Source organism: Sinohyriopsis cumingii, chromosome 6 (assembly GCF_028554795.1).
Source record: "Sinohyriopsis cumingii isolate HCF-2022 chromosome 6, ASM2855479v2, whole genome shotgun sequence".
Taxonomy (NCBI): domain Eukaryota; kingdom Metazoa; phylum Mollusca; class Bivalvia; order Unionida; family Unionidae; genus Sinohyriopsis; species Sinohyriopsis cumingii.
The window spans coordinates 142,043,302-142,059,706 of NC_142966.1; the positions used below are offsets into that span (position 1 = coordinate 142,043,302).

General features: G+C 32.3%; 1 protein-coding gene across 1 annotated transcript; it reads right to left on the reverse strand.

Moving 5' to 3' along the window:
- Nucleotides 1-8,504: 8,504 nt before the first annotated feature.
- Nucleotides 8,505-16,156, reverse strand: LOC149798153 (potassium voltage-gated channel protein Shaw-like). Its single transcript, XM_089960547.1, has 4 exons — nt 15,957-16,156; nt 15,183-15,582; nt 11,443-11,546; nt 8,505-10,367 (listed from the first exon to the last, which is right to left on the reverse strand). The coding sequence occupies exons 2-4, from the start codon at nt 15,541-15,543 to the stop codon at nt 9,450-9,452; spliced, it is 1,383 nt and encodes a 460-aa protein (XP_089816673.1). The 5' UTR covers nt 15,544-15,582; nt 15,957-16,156; the 3' UTR covers nt 8,505-9,449.
- Between the last annotated feature and the right edge of the window lie 249 nt (nt 16,157-16,405).

A 16,405-nucleotide genomic window follows, 5' to 3' on the forward strand; every position in this document is an offset into this window, starting at 1 on the left:
TGAGAATAGTTTTGAATCTGAATAAATTATAACACTGAGACATGATTATCATTAGAACTACTGGTGCAATGTTTAGGTTTTGTTAAGATAATGTCCTATCATATGAGAATACAAGGTATCCATTAATGAAAACGTTATTTCATTTAAGTCTCGTACAAAAAATGTATGTAAGTACAATATTCTATTATGCATTTCTGAACCCATTAACGATACAGTTGTATCATTTAATTCCAGTACAACTTACTTATTACTTATGACGTTCTATTACTTAAGTCTGGTTCAAAGTACGAATTAATGCAAAGGTTTCATTAATTAGGCTTCATACAAAGTACCAAATAACAATAATAATTATAATGGTAATGGTATATGACGCAGGTTCTATACAAATACCATTAATGATATTTTTTCATCATTTCAGTTTCATACAAAATACTCTTAAATATTTATGTTCTGAAATTTAGGTTTCATACAACGTACCCATTAACGAAGCTGTTGAACCAATTAAATACCAATATAATGTATCCATTAATAACAATATGTCATCATTTAAGTCTATACAAAAATAACAATGACTGATAAATGTTTCTTCATTTAAATCTAAGCGAATAATCTATCCATATAATATATTGTCATTTAAGTCTCACACAAAGTATCTATCATTTATAATGTTACCCCATTGAAGTCTCACTCAAAGAATCTATCAATTATAATGTTACCCGATTTACGTCTCATGCAAAGTATATATCAGTTATAATTTTACCCCATTTATGACTTACAAAAGGTACCCATTAATGACACTACTGAGTCATCCGAGTTGAACATGTAGTACCCATTGAAGATAGTGTACTGTTTTAAATCTATGTTTCATTCATTACTTATAATATTTCATCATTTAAGTCTCTAAATAATAACGATCTCTCTTTAACATCTCACACAAAGTACCAATTAATAAAAAGTTGTCACTACTGAGTTTCATACAATTTACACATTGACCACAACCTTCAATCAAGCAAATTTCATACAAAGCACCCATTAATAAATAATATGTCATTTAGGTTTCATATAAGGTACATAGTAATTTAAGCAGCATACCAAGTATGGATTTATTAAAATTTCCGATCATTAGTTTTGATAATTTTCTGTCATTGAAATTTCATGTTACGTACCTATTAATAGTAACGTTCCATCACAGAGGCCCCATACAACGCACCCATTATCGGCAATGTTTCATTATTTAATTCCCATACAACAGACACATTATTAACAGTGTTTCATCATTTAAGTCCCATGCAAAACACCCATTAATGGCAATAGTTCATCACATACTTTCTATACAAAGCACCCCTTCATGGTAACATTTCATCATGTAAGTCACATACAACCAACCAATTAATGAAAATGTAACATCATTTAAGAATAATACAAAGTACAAGTTAACAATGATGTTCTGTGGTGGAAGTAGTATACGCACATCCATTACAGATAATGTGCTTGCAAACCAAAACCCTGCTAATGATAATCTTTCAACTTATAAAGCCGGCACTCATTAATAATTACGGTGTATTATCTAAGTGTCATGAAACATACACATTTATGTTAATATTTCATTGCTGGGTATTATACAAAGTAAACAATAATGAAAGTATTCTCTCATGTAAAATATTCATTAATGATAACACTTTATTAACGTCTAATGCAACGTATGCATCAATGACAACACTTCATCATTTAAGTTTCAAGCCAAATATGCATTAATGACAAAATTTTTTCATTTAAAATTCACAGTATAAATTAATGACAACACTTCATCATTTACGTTTCATGAAAAGTATGCATTAATGACAAAATTGCATCATGTAAATCTATACAAAGTATGAATTAATGACAAAATTGCATCATTTAAAACTCATACAAAGTATGAATTAATGACAATACTTTATCAGTTTCGTTTCATGCAAAGTGTGCATTAATGACAACACATCATCATTTAAGACTCATGCAAAGTATGCATTAATGACAATACATCATCATTTAAGACTCGTGCAAAATATGCATTAATGACAATACATCATCATTTAAGACTCATGCAAAGTATGCATTAATGACAAAATATCATCATTTAAGACTCATGCAAAGTATGCATTAATGACAATACATCATCATTTAAGACTCATGCAAAATATGCATTAATGACAAAATATCATCATTTAAAATTCATACAAAGTGTGAATTAATGACAACACTTAATCAATTACGTTTCATACATTATAGCCATTAATTACAACATTATATGGTTCAAGTCCGATCCAAAGTACCCATTAATTATAATTTTCAATTATTTACGTCTCGTACAAGGAACCTATTAATTATAATTTTCAATCTTTAAGTCTGATACAATGTATGTATTAATGACATAACCTTTTATTTCAGACTCATGCAAATTATGCATCAAATGAATACTTATTATCATTTAAGACTCATGCAAAGAAAGTATGCATTAATGACAACACATCATCATTTAAGTCCATGCAAAGTATGCATTAATGACAATACATCATCATTTAAGTCTCATGCAATGTGTGCATTACTGACAACACATCATCATATAAGACTCGTGCAAAGTGTGCATTAATGACAACACGTCGTCATTTAATTCTCATGCAATGTGTGCATTAATGATAATACGTCATCATTTAATTATCATTCAAAGTATGCATTAATGACAACACATCATCATATAAGACTCGTGCAAAGTGTAGTGTGCATTAATGACAACACGTCGTCATTTAAGTCTCATACAAAGTGTGCATTAATGATAATACGCCATCATTTAATTATCATTCAAAGTATGCATTAATGACAACACATCGTCATTTAAGTCTTATGCAAAGTGTGCATTAATGACAACACATCATCATATAGACTCGTGCAAAGTGTGCATTAATGACAACACATCGTCATTTAAGTCTCATGCAAAGTGTGCATTAATGACAACACATCATCATATAAGACTCGTGCAAAGTATTCAATAATAGTAACATCATAATTTAAGACTCAGACAATAAACCAATTAACGTTCTATCATTTAAGACTCATCTAAAGAACCAATGAATAATAACGTCTTATTTTTATAATCCGATCCAAGGAACCCCCTTATTAATAGTATTTTATCATTTCAGTCTTGTGCACATTTAGGATAACTCCCTATTATTTAGTTTGTAAACAAATGACTATTCATGATGATGTTTATCATTTGAGTCTCATTGGAAGTATCCATTCATAATAATAGTTTTCATTTGAGTCTCATTGGAAGTGCCAATTAATGATAATAGTTTTCATTTGAGTCTCATTGGAAGTATCCATTAATAATAATAGTTTTCATTTGAGTCTCATTGGAATTGCCCATTAACGATAAAATGTTTAATTTGAATCTCACTGAAAGTATCTTTTGATCATGTTTCATCATTTAATTTTCAGATAAATACGTTTAATTTTCCTTGTTATTCTTTAGAAAGAAAGCTCACCTCTTGCAAGCATTTTACATTTCACTTTCGTTTAAAAGTACACAAAAATATTCAAAGACAGAGTTTAATTATCATAATAATACAGAACACTTGTTTCAGGTATATATAATTATGTAAATGAGGTGGAATTATAAAATTGTTATAATATACATTCAAGCAGTCTGGATATCTTTAAGTGTACATACAAGTCTGTTTACAAGATGGAACACGATTGTGTTTTCTAGGCCGACATCGCCATCAGGTGTACATACAGATCTGTTTACATGACGGAATACGATTGAGTTTTCTAGGGAGACATGGCCATCAAGTGTACATGCAGGTCAGTTTACATGATGGAACACGATTGTGTTTTCTAAGCCAACATGGCCATCAGATCTTTGGAACAAAATATACTTCAATCCACAAAAATTACTATTTTTGTTCCGCCACCACCGAATTTTCACCAAAATTCGATAAGGATATTTAAAGTCATTTTAATGATCAACAAGGATGATCTTTTTAGTGCAAATTAAAATAGTCTGCTCATATATGGATCGGGAAATCCTGTGTATCGATTGGTGGCACTGGCTTAAATTGTGTATATCAATATACAGCTACGCATTCTGATGATGCCGCATGTTAGAATTATATGGAAATCTTGGTGTCGACGATGCATGCCATAGTAATACAGCAATTATTGTCTGCCATAACATAATCAATAAATTGCGTGAAAAATGATAAATGTCAAAATAGTACGCTTTTGAGGAATTTCCAGTGTTATTTCAAAAATAATAAAATAAATTAGAGACAAACAGTCATACATATATTATATTGTTATAAAGGATATACAATATATCGATTTAAATTATACAATTTTATATAGTGCATTAGCATTAAGTCCATTAGGATACAGAGTATCTAACTTATAAATCCAATAAGTTTCTTTTATGAGTCTATTCATGTCACCATGCACAATATCTATTGGCATGAAAGAAAAATCAAGTAGAGAGTGATTATTGGTGTTAAAGTGTGTCGAAACATTAGAGGAAAACTGAGGATCTCTATGAATTTTTATATGAAAGCGATGATTATTCATTCTCTTAGAAACTTGTTGTAGTGTTTGTCCAACATATCGCATGCTACATTTTTTACAGGTTATTAAATAAATCACATCAGTTGATATGCAGTTAGTTTTATCGCGTAGAGAAAATGCCTCTTTTGTATTAGCACTACTGAAAGAAGTACTTTCTCTTATGTTTGCACACTGACAGCACCGGTGTCTGTTACACTTAGATGACGAAAAGTACTTTTTTATTTTCTGTCTGCTTGGTTCTGATTAAAAAATCTTGCAAATTCTTGGGTCTTCTATAAGCGAGAATTGGTTTAATTTTGAAAAGTGATTTGATGCTAGTTTTATTGGATAAATTTAGGAGACTATAATATTTATTAAGTATACGACCTATATTAAGTAATGAAGGATTATATTATATTGTGAAAGGAATAACGTCTCTCTCTATTTTTTTTTTAAATATAACAATACCTTGTCCGATTTACAATATTCTTTTATCAAATGGTTACGAATTCCATGGCTAGAGAGCAGTATGTAAAAGACCAGACTTGTTTCAGTTTCACAGAACATCAAAAATGCTCCTCATCAAATTCAGATTTTTGAATATATTTTGCTACCGAGTGCCAATCATGAATTTTTCACAGAATAAGGCACCAAAGATTAATAATCAGTCACAGTACCTCATATTCATTTGAAAAGTGTCTTGTTTCATCTCATTGAAAACTTAGAGGAAATTTTAGAATTTCTCAATTTCTTTAAGAATAAAACTGAGTCATAGGTGAGCAAACTTAAAACTCCAAAAATACTTTTCATTCTATCTGCATAATTTTACTACAAGAAGTTATGACATACTTTCAAGTCATAATATCCACTGTACAGACACTTTTATAGATCATGTACATTCAAGATAAGGCTTTGTGTCATAAATCAAATTACGTTTGGCTGAAACATGTCTAACGTTTAACAGGACACATAAAAGTGCTTGGTAGCCAATTGAACACAAGTAAATAACAAGCAATGCGTGCTCTGTACAACGTGTATAGGATAGCATTACAGTCCTGTGTGGCTGTTGTTGTTTAATGAACTTTTAACATATTACTGACAGTATCATGCCGGGGAAATTGAAGCTTTGAGCTTTGAGCTCCTCCTTCTTTGATATTATTCAATAATGTCAAGGAAACTGTTACATAGTTTAATTTTAATACGCAACCCACCCACCCCCACCCCCAATAAAACAACATGTTATGCTTATACTTCCAGTTAATACATTTTTTCTTGGAAACAACTTTATTTGTATTTTTGTTTTTGTTAATTCAATTGTTTCAAAGTCCATGCATGCCACTTTTCGATAATGAATGCAAGTATTTGAACTTTCTTTTAGCTGATTGCTATCTCTCCTCTACGAAGTAGATAGCATATTATTACCCTGCATCGGGATCGGCGACATCTTCCGCAGAGTAAAAGTATATACATGTTTACAACCGAATCTCAAGCAGTTTTTCTTCCTGGGCTCTACCTGAAGTTTTCAATGGGTTCATAGCAACACACTGGGGAAATGGGTATAAGCATGGCACATGCATGCACGTTAGCTGTACGTTCCTGGTGCGTTTGTTTTCTTCGGTTAGCCATATATTTAAGTTGGATTGTTTGTTTTGTTTTTTCCTTCATCATTATATGTTATTTTAAATGTATTTTGGTGTTAACTTTGTCCAAAATCAAGCCCACTGTGTTCCTGACTAAAGACACTGGTGTTGTGTTTGGTAAACAAGTAATACATGACTAATATTTTTTAAGCGTGTGGGTTAAATATTATGATCATTATCTTGTTATGAGTCAAGGACATTATGTTTACCATGTTCTCTATTATAATTTTAGTAACAGAATGTTCTAGATTGGAAAATTCTATTATTCAGTCATAATTTTTACAAAATGCTAATTGTGACCTAAATCAAGTAAAGGGCTTAATAGTTTTGTTCATCTAAAAATTATCCATGTAAGCTCTTAAAGCAGGATCATTGGTATTGTTGTTTTCAGTATTTGATTTGGCTGGAATTATTTATTTCAACTATTATTATTCTCTGATAATGCACAATACTCTTGAATAATATTCTTGGGCAGAAACATTATTTGGGAATTATAGTGAATTCAAACAAGGACATGTTGGATTTTATTATTCGTGATTCATCGAAAGACTGTTGTGACATCACCACGTCACATGCTAAAAGAGGGTGACCAACACATTCACATTAGAACTATATTCATTAGGACTGGTAATATATATTTTTTAAAAACAATTTTAGGATTTAATTCGCAATACAACACTGTAAGTCCTTTTTAAGTTTTCCCTGTGTATTCTAGGGTAATAAAATTTTTGTTGAATTTAACAAAACTTGTTGGTTTTCACTCTTTTCTATTATCTAGTCGTAATAGTTACCTAGAAACATGAAGGAGAGCACGGGGATAAATCTTGACCAGTACTATAGCCTTGTCACAAAATCGATTCACTCTCTCGTATATTGCAAGCTTCAATGACTTTGGTTACAATTTATCTTTTAAGTTTATTTCTCAAGCTCTGAACTGGCTAAAACCGTCAGAGTAGATGAAAGTTTGTATCTATATTAGTATCACGTCCTTACAAGAAAAGAAGGTCAGTGTGACCTACAATTCACATTTTTCTGGCTTAGGTTAAAGTTTTTGCTCCTACATAATTTTTTGGGAAGCCTATGTAATACTGTTTACCTGGAATCGTGAAACTTGCTAAGAATGTGCATCTTGAGGAGTAGCACACCCTCATGTTAAAGGTAGATCACTGTGACTCATATTTCACGTTTCGCTAATTTTTTCCTCATTTTTGTAGCTTTACTATTTGTTCATGCAACAATAATATAGATTATTATGAAATACATCTTAGTACCACACACACACACACATATTAACCTATTTAGAATAATGCCATCTGGTGGAAGGGTGCATCTTCGTGAGCTCTGCTCCTTCATTTCAGTAATATGTCGTTATGGTATATAGTTTACGTTACACAGATTTGGCTTAAATTTTGTGTTTCAAGTTCGTCTCTCACGTACCTTTCGTGTTAGAATCGTGAAAGTGATGGCAATAAGCATCTTTGTTGCTATAATGTTCTTTAAACAAAAGAAGGTCATTGTTACCCGTATTTCATCTGTTACTAGCTTTGGTTCAGTTTTTGCGTTTAGGTCATGACCACACGAACTTTTGGCATGTTGTATGCATATCATCCTACCTAGAATCACGAAACTTGGTGACTGGACGTAGTTTTAGAAGTACTACCACAAGAATGCATCGTGCTATATACATCCTACCCGCTCAAAAGACAATTTCTAACCAGTGCAAGTAGAAGTACGAATACATAGGTGATTCGATGTTAAACTTTCCATATTAATGACTACACTGAATTTTGTGACATGCTACTGTCAGCATGTTCACTGTATATTGTTCATATGAGAATGTATAGGAATTAGATGTGCAGTGAATTCTGCGTGATTTTTCTCTCGTGGCTAATCAAGGTAATTATTGAAGCATGAACTATCCTTGTTTACCGCTTGGCACTCAAAGGTTACTCAGAACCCAGGAAAAATTAGGTTTATAGTAGTGGACAATGATAATAGCTTCTGGATCAGATTTTATGAACAGTGGTTTCAAAATATTACAATAGCAACGTTTTTTTTTTTAATAAGCTCATTATTGTTCCTGTACTTTGATATAACCAAAAATATGCTCTTTTTATTGTTTTTCATCGTTTATTCCACATCACACAATGTACGTATGCATGCGGTTTAAAAAGTATGTCTGCACAATAATGCCTGTATAGTTTAAATTAGAAAATTAAATAGTTACGTTAACATTAAAAGTTCAAGCGTAAAGAGAAAACTCTTCAATATTTATTAAGTATACGACCTATATTAGGTAATGAAGGATTATATTATATTGTGAAAGGAATAACGTCTCTCTCTATTTTACATTCTGCTTTGTTTAAAGCTTCATGTTAAGTAAGATTACGGTGTTTGTTCAGTGCAGAATCAATTATGTATGTAGGATAATTTCTATTTTGGAAATAAGTTCATAATTTATTCAAACAATTTTGTAATTGACAATCATCAGAAATAATGCGTCGATATCTTTTGGCCTGGCTATATGGTATACCGTTCTTACATGACATAAGATGACATGAAGAATATTATACATATTGGTGGATATTAGTTTCCTTGATATGAATATTTGTAGAGATAGTGTTATCAATATTTTTTTAATTACATTTACATCTAAAAATGAAACATGCGTACCTGATGCAGTATAAGTAAATTTAATTGTCGGATGAAAAAGATTCAGGCGATCAATAATTTTTTTCAGTTCTTCATTTGAATGGTTCCAGATCATAAATATGTCATCTAAAAATCTGAACCAAACAGTTGGATTATACTTTTCGTTTTGAAGAAAATCTTTTACTAATTTACCCATGAAACGGGAAGCGTATGAAGGAGCCATAGGACTACCCATTGCTGTACCCATTATTTGTATGTAATTCATATTATTAAATTGAAAATAATTGTTTTCCAAGATAAGTTTTATTATTTTACAAATATCTTCACTAGATAGTGTGCTATTATTAAGATTGTTATCAATAAAATATTTACATGCTTCAATACCATCTGCATGCGGAATGTTGGTATATAGTGATGTTACATCTAATGATACAAGGATTGAGTTATCAGATAGCTGTGGAATAGACTTCAACTTTTTAATGAAATCAGTGGTATCTTTAATGTGTGAAGGAAGTGATTTCATTAAAGGTTGTAAAACACTATCAATACATTTGGATAGGTTTTCAGTATATCAATCCAGTGTTATTTCACAGATTCTATCTTTTTTTCTAATCTGACCCTATTACTACAACACAGTTTATAAATCGGAAGTTTGTCTGATGAGACTTTTGTCAGTTGTTCATGTTTAAAGTGCAGCTTGCTCTCAGTGTAGTACTGAGTGAAGTTGGTGGAAATGATGGCTATAGGCATAGCTAAAAGCAACAACCCAGAAACAGCACACATCGCACCAACTATGTAACCAGGAAGAGTGGTTGGGTAGAAGTCTCCATAACCAACTGTTGTCATGGTAATGATCGACCACCACAAAGCCAATGGGATATTCTGAAACGTTTTAGGCTCGAAAAATTCTGCGTAATACATCAGCCCAGCAAAAAGTGTCACGGCTATTCCGAACGATATGCCCATCAGCCCCAATTCAATCGAACTCGATTTTATTGAGATGTATAAAACCTGTAATCCTTTGAAGTGTTTTGAAAATCTCAGAAGGCGTAGTAGTCGAAGAATTCCAGGCGCTTTACACAAAATATAAAGCCACATGTCCCCATCACCGAGTACGGCACTGAAAAATAGAATCTTTTCATAAATCATGGCAATAAGCATTGATGACACAACCATTATGTCAACAATGTTATGAAAATCACAAATAAAACGAGTTTTAATGGGACAGCTGATTATTCGACACACAAGGTCAACTGTAAAGTAAAACGTTGCAAAATCTTCTAAATATGACAGCACTTTGTGTTTTTTCGTTCCGTGTAATAGGGCGATCTTTGGGTTCTTGTAACGGACCATGAATAATTCGTCGCGGCCCATCATGGTTGTTTGGTTCTCGATTGTGTAAGGCTCAACGTCATATTGCTCTCTGAACAGGGGATAGGTCGATAGGATGAACGATATGCATGTCAGGACAACCATCAGCAGGAATGTCCAGCTGTAGACCTTTTCAAAAACAAAAATCGCTAAATAAGAAAGAGAAAAAGTGTACGCAGAATATGTAACATCCCCCCACACTTCCCCTCTCTCTCTCTCTCACACACACACACACACACACACACACACACACACAAGAGCATAATGTAAATGCAATGTGTTTTATTGTTCGACTTTTGTACATACTATTACGTTTGTTTTTGATGTATGCCGTCTTGTTATTGCTTCATTACCTCCCAATTCCCAAACCTGACGTCAATGAAGCTATTTGCTAACTTACTTTACTTGAAGTATTCAGTCTGTTATTGCTATATAATTATGCATATCAGTTTATGACAGCAACATTATGTCATTGTTTGATGCAATATTAGTATAATTAAATCCGGACATAACAGACTATGCTACTTACAGATTTCCATAAATACTTCATTTTGAATCTGACATGAGCCAGTGGGATAGATAATAATGTATGTACCACTAATTGAATTAATAACTAGCACTTATAAAATATTGGCAGGAGGAAGCTTGTACAATGAAAGTGTGGGTGGTTAGTTTAAACCCGTATAAATATTACTTATGCATTTCGATTTTACCGTTATATTCACCATGAAAAATCACCAAATTAAGGCATAAAATGTACAATGGTTAGAAATATTTCACACATTTTTAAAAAGAAATATTTGCTCTGTTCATTCTGGTGTAAAGTGTGAAAGAATATTCACCGCAGATGAAATTAATCGAATCTTCAAGATAACAATTAATACTGTTTTATTAAGAAAAACAAATCGCTCGATAATCTGATGTAGGTAACTATGTGTAAAGAGCTTGGGTAGATCAACTTCCTTTTAAAATTATCATGTGTTGTTGAAATATTTTTCATCTAATTCGTAAGAGCATTTATTGAATTAGTGTTTAACTTTATCTATTACAAACAAGTTTTCTTCTTTATTAAATATCGAATTTGTTTAGTTCCCAGAAGACATCTAGTCCACCCAATGAAGTTTGGAAAATGAAGTAAACGAGAACAACGATATTTAAATGAAGGTACATTTGTTTTAGAACATGTCTATTACAGTGAGCTTACCAAAGCGCCAAACGAAGAGTGTGTCCTACTTGTAAATGTCCAGATTTTGTTCTTGACCCGATTCCATCGATTAGATGCTAGGCGCTCATCTGTATAGACGTATCCTGTAGAAAGTTCGAAATTGAGATAGCGAGAAAAAGGAAATGCAATGAGATCGAAGCAAACTGGAACAATATAGCCTCTATGCATATCCACTAAGAATGATGTCCAAAAATACGCTATCGTTTAAGACTGATCGTTACAGCGTCCACATTTACTGAACACAATATATAAAGCTTTCGGCAACTTTCGTCGCGCAGATATTAAGGTGTTTCAGTGGAAACGCAATTCGTAATGCCTACGATATATTGTAACAGTTCTTATTATCTAAATATCCTCGTGGATGAGGAAACGATTGAAAGAGGTCTTAATGTTCGCAAGATCGTTAATGTCCACAGACCTAAATCTGGGGAGTCGAAAAAAAATTAAACATAAAGAAAACATCCATTCATTGAATGATAAAACCGTATCATTTTCTCAAATAAATATTGCACTCATTCATTGATTATCTGATAGATTTAAAAAATAAACAAATATAATAACTTAATCAATTATATCATTAGTCGCGGATTATAAAGATATGCGGATATTGTTGCTCTATTGATTTAATTTTCGCCGAGAATAACTACAATTTAGACAATAAATATACACTCCTCGAAGATTACTTAAGATTTTATTATATTAGTTTTAGCATTATATCCTTATTTATCTTTTGGGGATGTCTGTGGAATCTAGTACAATAAACAAGCTAATGCAGCATGTAAACTTATACAATCTTTTGTTGTTGTGGGGGGGTAACTTTTTTCTTTAGGAATCGTTGCTGTCATTTTTAGTTTCTCAACCAGTGCACCAAAGAAGTTGTTTTCAATAAAACGAAGATATAAAAGATTGAAAACTCCAAAACTTAAGAATATACATGAACTATCTGATTGTTATTGCGCGTGTGTGTGTGTGTCTGTGTGTGTATATATGTGTGTATATATGTGTGATTTGGATTTTTAACATTGCTTTAACAATTTTTCAGTCATATCGCTACGATGTCTGCCGTGTGGCAGTTAACAGTGATGCATGCCGCAGACATTTAACATGATGTCCCACCCAGTCACATTATCCTGACAACAGGCATACCAGTCCTAACACCAACTTCTTAATGCTGAGCGCCTAGCCAGGCAGCTGCTAGTACCATTTTAATCAGTCTTTGGTATGACTCGGCCGGGGTTCTAACTCGCGACCTCCCGCATCTGAGGCGGACTCTCTAACTACTAGGCCACCGGAGCGGTCACTTTAAAGATGAAAAACATACTAAGTGCAAATCCTTTGAAGTTATTTAAAGTTGAAAACGTAATCAGAACTGTATAATAAATCTTTACCAAGGAACCTTATAACTCATAAGTCTTGATAATAGAAAATGAGTAGATTGTAATTGGACAGATTTATTCTTGTATTGTTATCAGTAGACTACGATGATACCATATTAGAAGTAGAAAATGTCAATATTTTACCCATTTAATAATCTAAAAATGAGTGCAGAAACTGTGACAGTCTCAGGGCGGCCAAACCTAGATGGAATATATTACATAATTCCAAGCGAGACTTTAAATCTTTGCCCCATTCGGCCATCTGATGATATCATTTGGAAAGAGAAAATATCAACACTGCTAGAATGTATGAATTTTATTTTAAGATGTGTGTATGATGTACGAAATGAGCTCATTAGCAGATATACCAATTAGTAAGCATGATTCGTTGCATGTTGTACACATTGTAGGGTGCTTGAGTTAATGACAGAAAGACATTTTGTGGGATGCGAACCATTATTACCAATTTATTTTAGGTTTTTTAAAAGACAAATTTAAAATGAAAAACTTTCCTCGGGTTTGCCAGCAGGCAAAACTTATTTTATCTTTCCAATGAACGCAAATGCTGTTTGACTACAGGTACCAATCGATAGTCCATGCATCATGCACTACGGGTTCCTGAAAGCTTTGATAGGATTCCAGGTATGAGGCGTATACAGATGATTTAAACAGAAATATTGAGAGGTCTGTAAGAAAAAGTCAGAGTTCATACTAATTAAGAGGAAAGCAAAGAGGTTTTTTTCATTTAAAAAGAGGAAAAACATAAGATTGGAACAACATGGAATAGTGAATTGTGTAGGGTCTGCTGTTTATTTTCGTATGACTGAATCTTATATATGAAGTTTATAACAATTATTGTTAAATGCTACCTTAAGAATCCATCCATGCAGTGTAGTACTGTTATTGGCAATAGAAAGATGCAGTTCGCATCTCTTTGTAGGTACTTCCCCTTAATCATTAACAACACTGACAAATCAGCTGAAAATGTATTACTGAATCGAACCTGCATTGTTTTCAGATAGGGTCAAAAAGCTTGCAAAATAACAAAAATGTAATTTACTGCGACGGATTACGTCACCCCAATCCTACCGCTTTCTTAAGTTATGTATATTTATATCAGACAATGAATATAGGTGAATCTACCAAAAGTGGTCGGGGTGACCGCGTTGTACAGAAGAGTTAGCTTGATTTTCTAAATTTAGTTTCAGGAGTACGCTTGGTATATAATTAAAGAAAATTTTCTTTTCCTGCGTTAATACCGGATATAGTTCGTCTTGTTACCAAAAACTATATTTAACTCGTGAGTTTGTACCAAACGATGAAATATATCGGGTATTTACGTAGGAATAGAAAATATCCTCCTTATACATATGTTTGGAAAAACCAATAGTCCGTTATTTTTTAATATTGGCAAATAAATGATGGCGAATACAAACCTGTCCAAAGAGGCCTAGTAGATCCTTAATTACATTTGATAAGAGACGAATATGTGAGTATCTGTGAATATCACCGATTGTCTGTACTTACACGGAGAACATATATTAGTTTGGCAGAAAATATATTTATAATATTTTGTTTTCCACTAAGCAATTTTTGTGCATCCTGGTATATTATTAAATGATGTTCTCTACCTTGAACTTCACCCTGTTTATTTTCAACATATATACTGGAACTATTCTCTCCAGGAAATGAACAATATGGCATAATTTAAATTAACTGATGAAGTAACTGAGATGATTTACATAAACATATCTCCCATGTTTGATATTTTACACGTGCGAAATAAGAAGACTTTACACCTGCACTTAAAATGCAAATCAAATCAACGCAGTAACTGCATTCGCGGTTAATGACAGCGATATTTGTAATTTTGTGAATAAAATATTAGTGTTTTGTCCAGTTCAGCTTTGAAACATGTAAAATGATGACACTGTTTCCTTCGCAATGCAAATCGTGCCATGAAACAATGACTTCTTTATCTGGTTTAAAGTTGTCAAAATCTTCAATATATTGTATTTACTTATTTATCATCATCATGATGTATCAAATGTCGGATTGTATGTATAATTGGGCAGGTGGTTTCAATGAGAAAATTATTATTATTATTATTATTATTATTATTCAGACATATTTAACGTACAATATATATATATATATATATATATATATATATATATATATATATATATATATATATATATATATATATATATATATATATATATATCTTTTATAAAGAGGACATCCAAAGTGACAATTCTAAATTAAACGAAATGGTTCTATTTGTTATGAAGATAAAGGTCAATTATAAACGTCCTGTATACGGGTTCAAATTATACGAACCTGTATCCTCAAAACTTCTCTTCAGTGTCTGAATGACGTCCTGCCTGTCCTCATGTTGAGAAATGACAGAGAAACAACAATCAGCTATCCTGTCAAGAGGGATTTTCCAGAACTTCAGTTCGTCTTGGACCGTGGCTCCGCACAGATGATTGGGTAGGTGTAGCTGACTTCCTGTCCGGTACAAATCCAAGATAGAGTTGAAAAGCTCTGGGTTCCTGTCGAAAAAGTACCAGTCTTTATCCAAATCGTATTCCTCGTTGGTAGGAGAAATCTCTGACAGGCGGGATCCAGGAAGGTTCTGGAGAAACATTTTCTGGGTCATGAAAAGACTTCCTCGGATATTCAAGGTCACAGTAGCCATTTGTTTAGGCTAAATAGTCGTTTATATAACGTACTTTATCTGAAATTGTAACACCTGCTGTATATGCAAATTGGTATAAAATCTATAGCTACAAAATTCTTTCTAAATCAACATTTAAATAAAGGCATTTACTGAAAACACGTTTACTGTCATGTAATTAATTATGATTTGATAGGAAAACATGTCATGTAATTAATTATCATTTGATAGGAAAACATGTCATGTAATTAATTATCATTTGATAGGAAAACATGTCATGTAATTAATTATCATTTGATAGGAAAACATGTCTCAAGTCTTATACTTCATTTGTTTCATACGATATTTTAGTTCTCAGATGCAGAGAAAATGTATATCAGTTCATTATATTTAAGTGAAACAGATGTATGAAAAATAATATCAGATATTCATACCTGGATTAACGAGTTAAAACTTGTCCCATGTGTCACAGTAAAGGTTACTTCCCAATATTGAATTATAAAATCACAATGGTTCTAATAACAAGGTTTTGTTTTTCTCATCCACATACAGGAATATGCAAGTACTGTTAGACCTTACCACCTTTTATGCAACTACTTGTGTGTACATAGTAGATAGTCAGTCTGTTAGTACATTTTGGAAACATCTAGCGCCAATTCATGCACTGTAAATGCGGCAATAACATATGTTACAGCCTTAAACCGTTTCGCCTTTCATCTGGCGGCAATTGTGTGCTAATGAATAATTACTGCATTCCATTAGGCTTCATTTTTGCGGAAACCTAATCGTGTTCATGAAATATTTAATATTTTCGTAAACTGCAAATGTATATTGTGTTTGTGTTCCTATTATAACTCAAGTTTCAGCCATATAGTCTAACAAA